General features: G+C 41.8%; 1 protein-coding gene across 1 annotated transcript in view; it reads left to right on the top strand.

Annotated features, from left to right (window-relative positions):
- The first annotated feature begins 3397 nt into the window (after positions 1–3397).
- Positions 3398–17102, top strand: part of LOC138106399 (D-ribitol-5-phosphate cytidylyltransferase-like) — a 111426-nt gene continuing 97721 nt past the window's right edge. The window contains 2 exon segments of the mRNA XM_069006949.1: positions 3398–3855; positions 10738–11017. Coding sequence (XP_068863050.1) covers positions 3398–3855; positions 10738–11017 — 738 coding nt within the window.

Here is a 17102-nt window from a genome sequence, read left to right as displayed (position 1 = left end):
TGAGCATGCATATATATGCACAGCAACTGAAATATTAGATTGATTCAATACAAAATGTATAATGGAATGGAACAGAAAATAAATTATGTATTCACAAAATGTTGCTGCAGTCACAAAGTGCTTCACTGCATGTTACTAACAAATGAATATTAAAAGAATGTAACCCCCCAAATCCCAGTTTTCTCAACCCATGTTAAAACATGGATAAGATTATTAAATATGCTCTTCCTTCCATATCATTGCCTAAGAAAACATAAAAAATCAAGGAGAAATAGCAGTAACAAGTATAACCAATATCCCAAAAATCTGACGGGCTTCTGGAAAAACTAACAGGTGCTATCGACACCAGACAAGAATCTTTTGACTCCGTAGGGACTATGGAAAGCATGAAACCTTCTGAAGCATTCGATGTTCAAGTGCAGCCAAAAGCAGCTTCAAAGTGCTTTTTGGCTGGATTGTAAAATCTCACCATAATATACAACAGATTTGATGACACTGAAGTCTGCATCCATCAAAGTCCATCCATCAAATATAATTTATGCTGGATTGATCAAGTCTCATATCCCTAGCATGGTAAGGAACATGGACTTCAGAACAAGAACAGAACCAAATCGGCATATGCTCTTTCTTCCTTCACAGAATAAGTTAATATTAATGAAGGAAATGAAGTGGGGAAACACTAGCTGGACAAGAGAAAAGGTACTGGGCACAACAGATTGTGGGTGTAGGTGAAGACATATAAAACCACAATGTCAAGAAGGAAGGGGGAACTATTCTGAAGGCTGTTTTGGTGTTTGGTAATGTCTTACCTACCCCTCAGAACTCATGTACAGTGTGAGAAGCCATGGAACTAAACAGAACTTATTTTGTTCCTTATAGAAAGGCAAACAAGAGGTGTGGTCTTTATGAATGAAAGCATGAAGATCTGAGACAGGAATTCAGAATATCTGTTACACTGAAAAAAATGAAAAAGTGGGAATGCTGCAGAATAAGGTGCCATGAATGCATTTGTATAGAACTGCTGCAAGAAAAGATTAGAATCCAAGATGATTGTGGATACTGGAGGTGCCTAGCTTGAGAAGAAAAATTAATTTTGGGCATCTAATAATAGTGAAGTGATGCTGACTCACAGTACAAACTTGTCAAGTCCCGAAAAGAGACAACACAAAAATACATGCCATCAGTCAGAAATTAGGTAGTGAAATACTTTCCAAGAAAAGAAAATAAAAGACCTGCTGAAAAAAGAACATAAACAGTTTAATATAGTTGCTGAGCCAATGGGTTGAAAAAAAAAAATCCCACATGCTAAACTGTCCTGAAGACAATGAGACCAACACTTGTTGGGAGGAAGGCAGTTCAATTTCTAGCTAATTCCTTCTCTGGTGGAAAGTCTCAATTCCAAAAGTTTTTCAGCAATCTGTGTAAGTCATACATTTTCCTCTTGTATACATGCCCCTTTTCAATACCCATAATACATTTGTTCCTTACAGAAGCTTTTGAGACATCATTATCCAGAAGGCTCACCTGTATGTTTGCATTCAAAATGTCTGACATTAGTCCCTCTCATGTTTCACTGCATGGTACAAGTTGATGTGATTTTTGCTCATTGCCAGAATTGTCAAGACACCGCTGCATGTAAAGTGCCTGTGTTGTCCATGACTTTCCTACTTCTGCAGGTATCAAGAATACCTGTGAAGTCTTGTCTTTGCTAGGAGGGATGACTTGACTCCTGTTGTATGACTCCTACTTATGATGCCTCTGCAAGCCCGTTATCATTTTACCCCAGTCCACAGCTGGCACTGACAAAGCAGCTCAGCTGGCACATAAACTTTCATGCTGCTCTTTTGATCAGACTTACTCCTCAGAAAGGTCTCTGTGTTTTTCTTAGGCTGCTCTTAACACAGCTAAGAGAAACCTGAAAAGCTGTAAATAAGCTATCTTCTCAAAGACATAAAGAAATTGTGCAGACTCTAAAGAATTTGGTCATCTTAGGATAGCCTGCACATAAGACACTGAATTTTTTCTGAAATAATGTGAAAGAGGCATAGGCCAGGGCCCTGACTGCATCCACTTTCAAGCTTGGATGACTGAGTTAAAGCATCTAACTTGTAAAGTGCAAACTCAGCTCTTCCACTAGTAAGAACTGTTATGAAAAAAGCTAGAAGCAACCCTCTTCTCAACCCTCCTTTCCTCGTTTTGCTTTGGGAGCTACTTTTAAGCAGTCTTTACTGTTAGTCCCCTGTGTCGGCACCTGGTCTGATGCCTTCCTGACCTTGACTCGCACTCACTGGCTCGCCTTCCTGGCTTGCCCTGAGACCTGGCACCTCACTGAGGTGATCACCAGACTGTGTCTCCTCTGCCATTTAATGGGTATCAGCCCTGGGAATTTTCCAAACAACGTCTCAGCCATCACTGCTTACAGTAACACCATGAGATGAGCTGGAACACCCCAGTTCCTGCCAGTGAATTGACTACTGCTGTGTTTTACCTGTGGATGCTGGTTGATAGTGGCTGAACATGAGCAAGGTGGGCAAGAAGGCCAATGGCATCCTGGCTTGTGTCAGAAATAGGGTGGCCAGCAGGACCAGAAAACTGGTAGTTTTGCTGCACTTGGCACTGGTGAGGCCACACCTTGAGTGCTGTGTCCAGTTTTGGGCCCCTCACTTCAAAAAAGACATTGAGGTGCTTGAGCATGTCCAGAGAGAGGCAATGGGGCTAGGGAAGGGTCTGGAGCACAAGTCCTATGAGGAGCAGCTGAGGGAGCTCGGGTTGTGTAGCTTGGAGAAAATGAAGCTCAGGGGAGACCTTATTGCTCTTCCAGCTCCCTGAAAAGAGGCTGGACTCAGGTGGGGCTCAGTCTCTTCTCCCAGGTAGCAAGGGACAGAACAAAAGGAAATAGCCTCAAGTTGCACCAGGGGAGGTTTATGTTGGATATTAGCAAAAATGTCTTCACTGAAAGGGCTGACATTGGGACAGGCTGCCCAGGGAAGTAGTGGAGTCGCTATCCCTGGAAGTGTTTAAAAAGTGTGTGGATGCAGCACTTGGGAAATGTAGTTTAACAGTGACTACAGACACGCTGGGTTAACGATTGGACTCAATGACTTAAGAGGTCTTCCAACCTTAAGAATTCCAATATGATGCTATTCCAATCTCCCTCTCCTAGGATGAGCGGAAACAATCACCACGTTTCAGCAGGTGGCCCCAGACAGCTCTCGGGCTCTCACGCAGAGGGAAGGCCCACGGTTCAGCCCACTTTTCCCTCGGCGCCACACGCGCTGTGTGCGTCTCCTCACTGGGCCCAGACCCCCCCGCCCCGTTCCGCGGCTCCTGGCGGGACAGGGCGGGACGCGCCTCCCCCGCCCCTCAGTGCGGCCCCGCCCCGGCATTTAAAGGGCCCATGGCGGCGGTGCCCGGGCGGTGCCGCTGTGTGGCCGCTGTAGCCGTGTAGTGCTGCCCCGGGCTCTCCCTGCTGCGGCCCGGTCGTTCCTGCGGGGCTGATGGGGCTGGGGGAGCTTCTGCGAGGGCTTGCGTAGTGCGGGGGGGGCGAGCGGTAGGGCCCGTGCGCGCCGGGGGCGGGCGGGCGCTGGATTCTTTGGATCGCGGACGTCGTGGGCGAATAAAGCAGGCGGGCGGGCAGTTGCGCTGTTCCTGCCGCGGGGGGCGCGGAGCGGAGCCGCCGCCGGGCCCAGCGCAGATGGAGCTCGGCAGCCGCGGCGCCGCGCCCGGCGGACTGTCGGTGTCGGCCGTGCTGCCGGCGGGTGGGAGCGGGGAGCGCCTGGGCGGTGCCACCCCCAAGCAGTTCTGCGCCGTGCAGGGGAGGCCGCTCGTCAGCTACGCGGTGCGGGCCATGGAGAGGTAACGAGCCCGGCGCCGCTCGGCTCCCGACCGCGCCCCGCGGGCTCCTGCCGGCCCTAGCCGTGCTCCGGAGAGTCCGCAGGCAGTCCCCGCTGCCCTCGCTCAGGTCCTGGCACCCCCGGCGAGTCTAGTTTGCGTTGCGGTGTGTCTCCGTCCCTCCCCTCCCGGTCAGACCGGGCAGGGAACGAGGTGTGTGTGGGCCCCCTCACCTGGGAGGAAGTCCCGGGCGGGAGCTGGCGCTTCCCCCACCCCAGCCTGGCTCCAGCGCCGCCATCCCGGGCGGCTCTCCGCCCTCCTTCCCCAGCCCTGCCCATGCTTCGAGGGTGTGCCGCATTCCTTGGCCCCATGGAGATCATCTGTTCGAGGCCCCTCAGCCTCGAAGCTCGAGGGTTTGTGTAGCTACAGTGGCTGGTTTGGTGAGCTATGAGCCCACCGCAGCTGTTGGAGACAGTCATAGCATTATCCATCAGCCCTGAAAAGAGATCTCTACTGCCACTGCCACTAGAGATGATCTTTATAATGTCCAAAGGCCTCGAAAAATGATCTACATCCTCATGATGAGATGAATGAATTCACTGGTGTACAGCACTGCGTTATACTCCACTTTTGCCCATGGTAAAATACCTTGCATCAGCAGGAAGTTTAAAGCACAAATATTTAAGTTATAGTTGGACTAGAAACTGATGGCTTATGTAGAGTGAAGCTTCCTTTGTAACTTTTCCATGTTTATGTTGTAGTGATACCAAAAGGAGTAATGGGTATGAATTGAAAGATGGGAAATTTAGGTTAGATATTAGGAAGAAATTATTTACTGTGAGAATGGTAAGGCATTGGAACAGGTTTCCCAGGGAGTTGTGGATGCCCAAACCCTGGTAGAGTTCAAGGCCAGGCTGGATAGGGCCTTAAGCAACCTGGTCTAGTGGGAGGTGTCCCTGCTGATGGCAGGGGGGTTGGGGCTAAATGGTCTTTAGGGTACCTTCCAACCCTTAACATTCTATGATTCTATGTTGGAGCAATGGATTAAAGTAATGGGATTTCTTAGCAGCCAGGCTTTTCCTTTTCATAAGGCTGTTGAGTTCTAGGCATGGGACTGACAGTTAATATATTATTGTCAAATGTTAACATAATGTAAGTCTTGTATCTAGTGTCACTTGAAACACAGCAGGTAGGAGCAGGGTGTCAAGGGGAATTCTGGATATGTTGCAGTAACTTGTAGGAAAACAAACCTTTAGCTTAGAGAGAATAAATGGGGAGGAGTGGAGATTGGTGAAAGAAATAAAATTGCCAGCATCTCCCAAAGTTCTTGACACATGGAAACTTGTACACATCACAGTTGGGACTCTTTTTCCATTCCCACCCAGAGAGGCTTCCCTCAGGTCACTTGTTACTTTATGAAAGAAGTACTGCTTGTTTTCTTTATTTAATTTTCAACAGTAGCCAGTGGCAAAGCTAAGCACATCAGTAAGCAAAGCGTCCAATCCAAAGCTTGCCACGGCTGTAATTTCTGCCAAAATGTCATGGGAATCTACAGAGAAGAATTATATCCTCACTCAGTGTATCGGAGACCTGGAAAAGAGAACAGAGGGGGGTTTGGGAAGGAAATGTTATGCATAAAAAAACCCCCCCTATTTTTACTGCCAGTAAGCTCTGAGAAAATAGCCATACTTTGAGCAACAGCGTTATATTTGTCCTAAAGCTGTGAAAAATTAGAAGGTTGATTTCTAGTTGTACAGTTTAACCAAGTTGATTGTGAAGGTAACAGCTTGATGCTTTTGCTTAGGAGTGCAATAACTGCTGCCAGTGCTCTGGCAGGCAGAGCTTCCTGCCACCTCTGCTGAGTTAGAGTGTTGACTGGTATAGATGTGTATGAGCAGCTAGGAACAGATGTACTCCAAAGCTTGGGATGGCTTTCATTTTCATCTCAACACTTTTACTTCTGGCACTGAAACTGCAAAGGATGTACCTTGTTCTTACTTTGTGCGAATGTAAGTGCAGAAATGTAAAATTGAGGAACTGCAGTTCATCCCATAATCTGCCCAGAAGTGGCAGATTTTGTGTTTAGCTTGATTCTATCTTCTCATGTCTGTTGTTCACCTGATGTAATTGAATGGGTGGCCTGTAATAACTTCAACTGAACTGAGTATCTCAGCTACTGCCACTGGTTTTGAGCTTCTTTAAATCTGAAAAAAAGGTAGCAGTGTATAGACATGAAATACACGAACAGTTCAACGATGTGCAGCTGCTTTGCATGTGGTTTTTAAAGATCAGTAGAAAAATATTTTTATGCTGTTCAGCTGAAAGTAGTGAGACTGAATATCAATGTGGAAAACTGGGCGGATGAGACAAAGGCAGACATGAATGAATAAGCAGTGCGTCCTGTTGCATAGGATAACAGCATGTAGAACACTGGCCTGCCAATAATAATCACAGATGATACCCTGAGGAAGAGGAGGCGAGCAGAACTAGGGTAAGGAAAAATCATTGGTTTTAATTGCCAGTGCAGTGGCACTGATAGGAAGGTCAGGCCCTACCTTCAGACTAAAATTAAAGTGTGTTAGAAAACTTCAATGTCTCTTTTTTCCTCTGGATTTGTTCTTGCTTTTGTTGAACTATGCAAGGCTTTTGCAACAAGTTCAACTGATTTAGAATGGCATTCCTTGTTTTTGCTTCTGTAGCAACTATCAGAGTTCTTTCTTCATTTGATTTTTTTTTTTTTTTTGGTGTGTGTGTATGTTTGTTTAGAATAGAACTTTTTCAGTTCCTTTTCTGAGACAGGGAGGAATCCTAGCTCTGTATGCACATGTGCATGCATATTTTACTAAAGCTATAGAGAGGAAAACAAACTAAGGTAAAGACTGATTTTAAAATCATTGTGGAACAAATACACTGTTGCTATTCTTGCTGTGCTCATATTTCACCAGTTGTTGAAAGTACAGTGAGTAGTTATAAAAGAGGAAAAGCAGAGTTAATATCTTCGCTGGCAGAATTAAAATTTTTCATAGAGGTTTCAGGCAGCTTTGTTTACTTTATTGTAGTATCTCAAAACAGGTGGACGTCTCTTAAGTCCCCTGGGGAAGCTCCCAAAGGAGCACCTCTTTGGAAGTGTCTTGTATAGTTTATTTGCCAAGTATTTTTCTCCATTGACTGATGCATATTCACTGGCTCTATAGGTCACACAATTACAGTTTTGTTAAATGGTTCTACTCTGATAGTTCTTTTTGTTCCATTATCATTAGCTTATTTTTGAAATAGCTTATGAGCGAAAAATAGTTATAGCAAATTTATGGAGGTATCTTTTTTATCATGTCTGACTCATAGGGAGCATTTTATTTCTGGAAAACATTGGGTGGCTTCTGTACATGAGATCCTCCAGACTTTCTTAATATGCCATAAAAGCTTCCTGCTTCCATTTTTGTACTGTAAGAGATATATTTGTATTAATATATTTTTTCATATATCAATAAATTCATAACAAAGCTGTTATGGAGCAAAAAGAAGTTATGCTTGCATTCTGCAAATGCATTTTGTTCTTGATACATCTTTTTCTCATTTGTTTTTTTGGTAAGGTTGGCAAAAGTAATATAATGATTAATCTTGCACCTCTGAAAGTTTCTGTGGCAGTGAAAGATCCTGTCTAACACTGCTAAAGCCATCTCAGCAGAGACTGCCTGGTTCTGGCCTTGTTTTGCTGGTGTCAGTTGTTTATATTGAATAGTTTGTTGCAGGAGATTGAGTGTATTTAAGCCTTATGTCAGATTTCAGCACTGGTTTCTATGCCAGTGAACTGATAGAGGGTTAAACCTGGGTCACATTTGGACTTCAGCATGCCGTTTAGGGGATACAGTTTCAAAGTGGGTTTATTTCATTTCCTCTGCAGCCTGTTTTGAAGTAATAGCTTAATCCGTTGCTGAGTTAATGAGCTCCTCTACTTTCAGTTCTAACTCAGCTAGTGTAAGTGTTTGTACTTTTGTTTGAAATTTAGTGGAACAGTACTATTTTCTACTAGGCAATAAATCTGTCTGTAGGTGATGACAAGAAGGATAGATGCAGGAAACAAACATATAGTCCTTTTCTGCCTCACTGTTTGCTTTCTGCTAGTATTGGGGTCCTCCCAAGGCAGTTGTAAAGTGATTGTAACTGGGCTTGTCATTTTGCTTCATTTGGTCAGACTTGATTCTCCACTTTGGAACCACAGCCTGTGGTTTATTGGAAGCACTAGAATTGTGTGTTGTTAAAGCATGTTGGGGTACAGCATTGTGATCTTTTTCATGTGTTGTGCTGATTCTTTCTGAAGCTTGATCCAATATTACAGTTCTAAAATTGAAATTGTGTTTTTAAATTGTATTTGAGCAGGTCCTGAGTAGGTTATTATTTTAGTATGAAATCTTTCTAAAGGAAAGGATATGACAAATTGAGGGAGAGAAATAAGATTCATTTACTGCCAGATTGAGTGTATGCTGATATCTTTCTAATTCTTTAAAACATTTTGCAACATTTCCATAAGCAGATCTTCAGAAGAGCAAGCAACCTGTATGGTGCACAGCTCTCATTTATTAAGATTTGTGGCATACTTTACTGGATTAGTACTTTCCATGAGTTTTAGTGGGACAAAACCTAAGCTGTTTTGTATGTAGTCAATCTAGAGGATATACTTATGCTCTTACATGAATATGTTACATCCCTAAATCCCAGCTCTAATTACAGAATGTGGGTCCGGAATGAGTTTAAGGAGGACATACTCAAGTTTACAAATGTGTTTATGCAGACACAGGGTGGAGCTGTGACCGCATCCTGTCACTTTTTGGTGTATTGTACCACTGGAGGCCTTGAGCCATTCCACCCCTCTGTGTAGAGATTTATCACAGGCTGGCCAGTACTTGTGTTCTCTTCCCCTCTTCTCAGAAGATGCTGTGTACTACTACCCAGTTGCCTCATAAACTGTTTCATTTAACTCCAGAAAGGGCAATGTCAGTGCTCTTCTTACACAGTCACAGTGACTGTGCAGACCGTCCAGTTTCTGGGTACTGTATAAGGCTACAGTCTTTCTGCAAATAGAAGTGCAGAGCTCTTGTTCTCATTTAGTGTGAAATAGCTCTTCTTGAATTTTGCTTTGTTTAAATGACTGACTCTCGGTATTTAAAAGAAGAACTGAGATGAATCCAGTTAGTTTGCCCTAGTTCCAAGCTAAAGTCATGCAGAAGTGCTACATTTTGTAGCTAAATGTGTGCCAGAAATCATATGAGAGATTTTTAAACCTTTGGATGGACCTGTGGTGAGTGACAAGTTGAAATGAAACTTGAAACCACATGACTTCAGATTTCACATTTGAGCTACTTCAATACTTAAAGAATGCTGAGAATATATTGGTTTGGCTGTGTTTTCTACCTTTGCTAATACTAAAATGAACATAAGGACAAATATTTTTCTTTTGAAGAATGGTAATAGTACTTTATTTTAAATAGTTATTTTACAATTAGCTGAATACAATTTCCATGTATTACTAATTACAACCCCCCCTCTCCGTACATAAGGTGGAAGATGCTCTGTTGTTACACGTAGTTCTAAGGGACTGGTTCTAACACAGATAACTTTGCTTTTGAAGTAAGGATAGTTCCCAGGCAATGCCTACTCATGTGTTATTGCAGAAATCAGTATCCTGAGCCTGTGTATTTCTGAACTGTGAATTTCTTACTCTGATTTTTCTAGCTGGAAATATTTAGTTCTTAGTACCTTAGTTCTGCTGGTGTCTGCAAAATTAGTTTCAGTAGTTTTGCTAGTTTTAGTTGTGACAGTGTATTGTACTTGTCTCTCTCCACAGTTGGATGTGTAAGCTACCCATGGGTAATTTTAACATCGTAATTTTTTTTTTAATCATTGCTCATCTGATGAGTTTCTTGTCTGACTTGCTAAAAAGCTCTTCTGCCATCTGTGGAGACAACAGAAAGGGAACACAATTTTTTTTTTGTTTTTATGTTCTCTACATAGGCATTTCAAAAATAAGACACTACAATGGATTTGAATTACGGTATTTCTGTTGTTTTGAAGTACAGTATGCCACATATGACTAGAATTTGTATTCCTAGATACTTTGACAGAAGTATGATTTCAACCTAGCTTCAGTTGTGACTGGTTTTAATCATGTGGTCTGTGGGTCATCCACTTCTTCCCATACAACCCCTCAGTTGTAGAGCTTGACTGATACTAACAGTAAAATCTTGGACATCTCTAAAAATGTACTTTTGATATGATATTCTTAACTAGCACAGCTATGTTTTTACATTTTTCTAGCTTCCTAAAGCAGAAACCTTTGTGTTTATAAATATGTATTTTTTTCAAACTACCAGTATAATGTTTCCTGTCAATATTAAAGTGTTACAGTTTTCATTCACTACCATTCTGTAAATTACTGCTCATGCCTGTCTTGATAGTGATCTTTTTTCAGACTTTTTCTTGATTGTCTTATTCCCTTGTACACTGTGTACTTCACTGGAACGTGGAGTATACCAGGTCACAGGATTTACCAGTTTATTAGAAACTGATTAGCAAACTGTCACTGTTTGATTTAGAAGTTCTGCTTGAAGTTAGGAATGATGCTGAAGTAAGAAATGTTTTGAAGGCTTTTGAAGAGTTATCAGAATGTGCCCCTCTGCAAAGTGGTTGTTGGAAGGAAGTCCCTTCACAGAACTCCAGTGTTATTGGTATAAATCTGTTATAGCTCTCCCTTAAGGAGTGGAGTACAAAAACATGGATTTGAGTATATTGAGAGATGCTTTATTTAGCCACCTTGAATATTTGTTGTAATGAATTTCTTTGTTTCATATAGCTCCACTTTTATTTGGTCATTCATATCTACTTTCTCTGGTTTTGTGCTGGTTTTTCTAGGATAAGTTGGATATCTGATGTTATTGTGGTGGTCTCTCCTGAAAATACTGAAACAATGAAGACTATAATTGAAAAATACGGCCACAAAAAAGTTACAGTAGTAAAAGGTGGAATAACTCGTCACCGGTCAATATTCAACGGACTGAAAGTATTTGCAGAGAATGAATTTTCCAGCCATTTGCTCCAGAAGCCAGAAGTAGTGATTATCCATGATGCTGTGAGGCCTTTTGTTGAAGAAGATATTGTTGCAAAAGTGGTTATAGCTGCTAAAGAACATGGGGTATGTACTATACAGCAATGTAACTCTGCAATGTGCTTTATACTGTACAGCATAAAATCATGATTGATAAATAAGGAATTTTCTAGCAATTCTATTAATGTGTGATGGGTATTTTCTAAGTAGAACAGATCCAGGTTCCCAATTATGCAGAGAAGTCAGGTGGGGGAGGTTGACGTTTTTAAATGCCGCAGGTATTATTTTGCTACAGGGGATAATTATTGCCATAGAGACTGTCAGTGAGAGATTGAATTAATCAGCAATTTGTTAGTTGAAAGGTAGATTATGTAATCACAGTTTACCTTTTTTTCCATGCAGAATTATCACCTAATGCTAGCAGTTCTGTTAGTGATTACTAATATAGCCAAAGAGTGTACTGCATTGGTTGACTTGTAAGCTTTGTGTTTTTGTCTCAAACTTATATGCAAATCCTGAATAAGCAGCAAAAAAACTGTCTCTGTATTAATGCTAAGTTGTTTTAGAACCTGTGAGCATTGCAAACTGCTGGTAAGTAGGAAGCCTCCAGCTGTAGGTTGGGTATTCTTCTGTTTATCACTGCATCTGAGGACTGGGATTACTCATAGAAACTAAAAAGATTTCTGAGAAAGTAAGTGATATATGAAGGAGAAGCGTTGGTTGAAGTTGTGTTACGCAAGTAGAAGGGTAGGAGAGGCATGCAGCAGCAACAGGAGGAACTGTTAGATAAACTGGCTAAGTCAGAGATGTAAGAAATCACAACTAAGCCACAGGCTTGTTTGCAAAATTTGCTATCTTTAATTTGTTCTTGAATTCTCCATTAATAAGATAGCATAATGCTTCCCTGCTTCAAGGACATGGCTTGAGGTAGAAGTCATTAGTGATAACAGATTTTTTGGGTACTAGAAAACTAGGAAAATGTACCACTGCTTGTCTTTTCCAGAAAATGTGGTGAAAGATAAGCTAATTGACAGGTGGTTCACAATTTTGACAGTGGAATAATGAGTCTGAAGAATGAACCGTGGTGTTTCCTTAGTGCTCCTACACCTTTTTTTGAAAGTTCATAGTGTGGGAGGGCAATATATAGCTTTTTAAAATTTTTATTATGAAAATTGAATTATATCAAGCCTCTCAGAACACTCTGTTGGAAATCTAAATATATCGAGCCTCTTCCTAGTAGGCCTGTAGTTTTGTAGATAGGCTCAATAAGAAATGGCAATAAAATATAAACTCTGCACTATAGTTTTCAGTGATATAGAACATAAGTTTCCAGTCATTAAAACTTAAATTCTGCTTGAATTTTAACAAGGTTTTTGACCTTTCTCATAAAGCACAAAATAGCATTCCAGAATTGATTCTCTGCCAAAGACTTTAAAATAAATCCTCTTTGTAAATCAGTTTTAAATGTGATTCTTTGAGAGTGGTAGAAGAATGGAGGTAATTGTACTGGTTTTGGGTTGAAATGAGAATAACTTTCCGGAATGTGTTTGTGTTGTCTTTGCATGTTAAGGTGTATCATATCTCATTTGAATTTGTGTTTAACTTGTTCACTTTTTTCTTGAAAGTTTTGTGATTTTAATGCAATATTTTCTCCTGGTTTTCTTTTTAAAAGAAAGGTAAGGTATTTTCAGTAAAAAAGTAGGGGGAACCAAGGTAATCTCCATTGACCTTCTCATGTCCGTGTACTCTAGTTCATCTGAACTTCTGACTGGTAAATATTTCCTTACCTAGATCACTGAAGTATCATTTGATCTCAAAAAGGTGATAGTGTACATGTGTAATAGTCTTTTCCACTGTATAACGTTTGTCTGAAATGTGTGTGATATTCCTTTGCTCTGTGGTGGCTTTCTGTGTTGGCTTAGATCCACTGAATTCAGTGAGGCTGGGCCTTCAGAGAGATGTGTGCTCTAAATCTCTAAGAGATGGGTGCTATTGATGCTACCTGGCAAAGTAATGGAATTAAGGAGCATGAGGAGAATTTCATTTTATGTAACAAATTGGAAAACCACCTTCCCAGAGACAGGTGGCTGTCTCCACTTGAGAACTACAGAATTCTGAAAAACTAACTGGAAAGCTAGGACTTTCTCAAAACTCGTATGCATGGTTTTGAATATCAGAAAAAAAAATTGATCAAGAGCAGCTATCATGTTTAGTTCTTCCTATGGTCAAATTCTTTGCATATCTAAAAGGATGTCAGTTCTTCAATCTTTCAGTACAAAAAGTAATTACTTCCTCTTGCGTTATGTAGAAAGGTACAGAACCTGGCAGAAACATCATATTGAATAACTTGTGTTAACAGGGGTAATGCTGTATTGTTATGTCTGCATACCATATGGATAACATAATTATGAGAGGCTTTAATGTTCTTTAAAATGGCAATTGATCAAGTAAGTTGCTGCACTTCTAGCTGCCAATTGTCAGACAAATAAACTGCTTTATTACACTAACTAATCAGTTTGTTATTTGCCTGTGGGAATAAAAATGTGTACCTTAACCAGAACTAATAAATTATGCCTTAAACCCCCTAAACAATTCCTTGATTATGTCAAAATATTACTTTGTAACCAATTAAATTCAGTTTATGTTTTTGCAGTAATTTTGCAGTTAAAATTATATGTTTCTAGAAACAATTTTTTTACAGCTAGTAAAAGCTGGGAAAAGTGGAAGCTTCAGAAGGCATCAGTCCAAAGCCTCTAGCAATATCTCATTGCCAACATTGCATTTTAAACAACATAACTAAAATGAAAAATACTTACATGAAAAAGAAATCAGGAAGGTGGGGGGGGGGGAACTTGTCAGTTCTTCTATTGAAAGTTTACAAAAAGAAGGCACATCCAAAGATTTTTTTCTCTAGTTAACATAAACTAGATTTGAAAGTACAGTCTGTTATGTTGAAAGGACTAAGTCGAAATGGCATTCTTAAAAGCTGGTTTCTGGAAGCTGTCTAACATCATTACTTTATTCTGAGCTTTAGCAAGGACCTGAACAAAGTTTACATGCCAATACAGCTGTACAGTGCTACTCAGTCTCGTGGTCTCCTACTCACAGAGGCAGTCAAAATAATACTCCCAGACAGAAAACACTGTGTGTTGTGTTCAGTCTGTTCCTCTCGTGCTGCCATTATGACTCTTACTGTAGCGGAAGGCTGGAGCAGAAGACACAGATCCCTGTGGATCCTGTTCTTTCACCCACTTATTTTTGCTATCTATGGTTGCTGAGTTACATTAGCAAAACTTGGTGGGTGGCAAACCAAAAGCTACCTGTTTCCCTCCACTGATGGTAAAGGAAGACTTGGGTGGATAAATAGGAAGTTCTGGTGTGGTGTACTTGAATGGGAACAGAATGCTGGCAGGGTTCTGCCCACTCTGACCTTTCTTTGCACTTTTTCTCTTGGAGCAATTATCTTTTTGTTTTGTTATCTCCTCCGGTTTTGCCATGTATAGAATATTTTACACGTGGTCTTTGTCCTCTTTGTTATATTCAAAGACTGATTTTAGCCAGCTGCAAAGGCTGCATCAGTGACAAGACTGTTTTTGATTAATATTTATACACTGGGTCATCTGAAGTTATCCTCTGTGTTCTTAGAAGTTCTGCTTTCATTGTATGCTTGGTGCTTTGGGGAGCTCTCACTGTCCTGTCAGACTCCTGTACAAAAACAGAATCAAGAACTGATGATGTATTACCATTACCATCTCGACATGAATGGAATGAGTTTTGTACTTTAGGAGAGTGACTAATGTCAATGTAAAAATAATTATTAATGAGTTGTAGGGTGTTATTTATCAATTTGAGAATAAAATAATATTTTAGACCTACATCCTCTTAGCCTACTAAGGCACATGGAGGACAGGGAGGGGATTAGCACCATTATGGCTTCACCAAGGGCAAGTCCTGCACACCCAACCTAGAGGCCTTCTATGATGGAGTGACTACATCAGTGGAACAAAGAAGAGCTATGGATATTGCCTCTCTGGTCTTCCCTAAGGCTTTGACAGAGTCATCCAAAATATCCTTATCTCTAAATTGCAGAGAGAAGCATTTTATGGGTGGACAGTTCAGATTGTTCAAATGAGGAATTGGTTGGATGGCTGTGTCTAGAGGGTAATGGTTAACACCTCAGTGTTCAGGTGGAGATCGGTGACAAATGGTGTCCCTCAGGGGTTCATATTGGGACCAATACCCTTTAATACCTTCATCATTGACACAGACACATTGGGATCAGGTGTGCCCTGAGCAAATATATAGATGACGCCAAGGTGAGTGGTGTGGTTGACATGCCAGAGGGGTGATGCTATGCAGAGGGACCTGGACAAGCTCAAGCAGTGGTCTGGTGGTGAGCATTGAGGTTCAGTATGGCCAAGTCCAAGCTCCTGTGGCTCTACTGCGGTAATTCCTAGTATCAATAAAGGCTGGGGGATGAAAGGATTGAGAGGACACTTCAGAAAAGGACTGGGGTGCTTGTGGATGAAAAGCTGGTCACGAGCTGACAGGTATGCACTTTTGGCCAGAAAGCCAACTGTGTTCTGGTCCAGGAGAGGTGTGGTCAGCAGGTCCAGGGAGGTGTTTATGTCCCTCTACTCCACTTTTGTGAGAACCCACCTGAAATATTGCATCCGGCACTGGGGCCCTCAGCACAAGAAAGATGTGACCTGTTGCAGCAGGTGCAGCAGAGGGCCACAAAAATGATCAGATGGATTGAACATCTATGATGAAAGGCTGAGAGAGTTCAGGTTGATTAGCCTGGATAAGAGAGCTCTGGAGAGACCTTATTGTGGCCTCTCAGTAGTTGAAGGGCGCTTATATGAAAGATGGGGACAAACGTTTTAGCAGGCTCTGTTGAAATAGGGCAAGTGGTAATGATTTTAAACTAAAAAAGAGTAGATTCAGACTAGATAGAGATAAATATTTTTTTACAGTGGGGGTGGTGAAACACAGGAAGAGTTCCCAAAGAGATGATGTGTGGGGTATGCCCAGCCACTGCCCTGGAGGCACGTCTGCTGAGATAAGGAAGATTGCTCGATCTCCCAGCAGGATGCCCCCGCGAAGGCAGCTACTCTTCAGTTACGAGAAGAAGACAGACCCAGAATCTTCTGGGAGACCCTATGCAGATCCTTTGTAACCCATTGGCCTTTACCCTCTGACACCCACCCCCTGTATCCCTATAAAGCTAGCCCCCTGCCCCTGCGAGGGCAGAGCGATGCTCGTCCCTGGCGTCCCCTTCACAGGAGTACAGACCAATAAAGCTACCTCGTGCAGAACAGCTACGTGGGCCTCTTGTCTCTCTCCCTGGTCTGGCCTGGAGGTGCCCTGCAGAGCTGAGCTGACAATCACTAAAGAGCTGACAGCTCCTGCATGGGCCCTCCTGCCAGCAGCTGAGGGAAGACACCGGGCCTTAGGAAGACGATCCTCCATGGGACCATCTCTCCGGACTGGTCACAGCTTCCTCAGTCAGAGCTACTGACCCCACACCAGCTGCCGTAATGATGGATGCCCCATCCCTTGAAGCAGTCAAGGTCCAGTTGAACAGGGCTCTGAGCAACATGATCTCACTCAGAGTTTAAGACGTCTCTGCTCATTGCAGCAGGGTTGGACTACATGACCTTTAAAGGTCCCTTGCAACCCAAACTATTCTATGATTCTATGTTATTGTAAAGATCAGAAGCTCCTTAGTAGCCTGAATGTGTGAAGAAATGAAGTGTGGTTTTGCTGTTGTACAAAAACCAGTTATACAATGCATTTTTCCTTTTTAATGGATAACTATCGAAAGCATAGTGATGTTTCCATAGCTTATGGCATTTTTGGTCCCATGGAAATTAAAACCTTCTCAGCCAAGTTGCTAAATGTTTTTCTGTATTGAATGGAGAACTGATGCATTGTTAGTAAATACTTGTAGTCTTAGTCCTAACAAGATGTAATGTTTGACAGTGGGAGGGCATTGGTAAAGGGAGAAACAGCTCTGTCATTTCCCAGTCTCAATTTAAGTGATTTAGATGATTCACTGCATTTATTAGAAAGGATGCAACTCAGCCAACTGAAATACCTAAATCATAGACAGAAACCTGAATTATAATCTCCCTTTTTTTCTTTGCAGCATTTGTATGTTGTACTATCA

This window comes from Aphelocoma coerulescens, chromosome 2 (genome assembly GCF_041296385.1).
Source record: "Aphelocoma coerulescens isolate FSJ_1873_10779 chromosome 2, UR_Acoe_1.0, whole genome shotgun sequence".
Lineage (NCBI taxonomy): Eukaryota > Metazoa > Chordata > Aves > Passeriformes > Corvidae > Aphelocoma > Aphelocoma coerulescens.
This window is presented reverse-complemented; position numbering and strand designations above follow the sequence as displayed.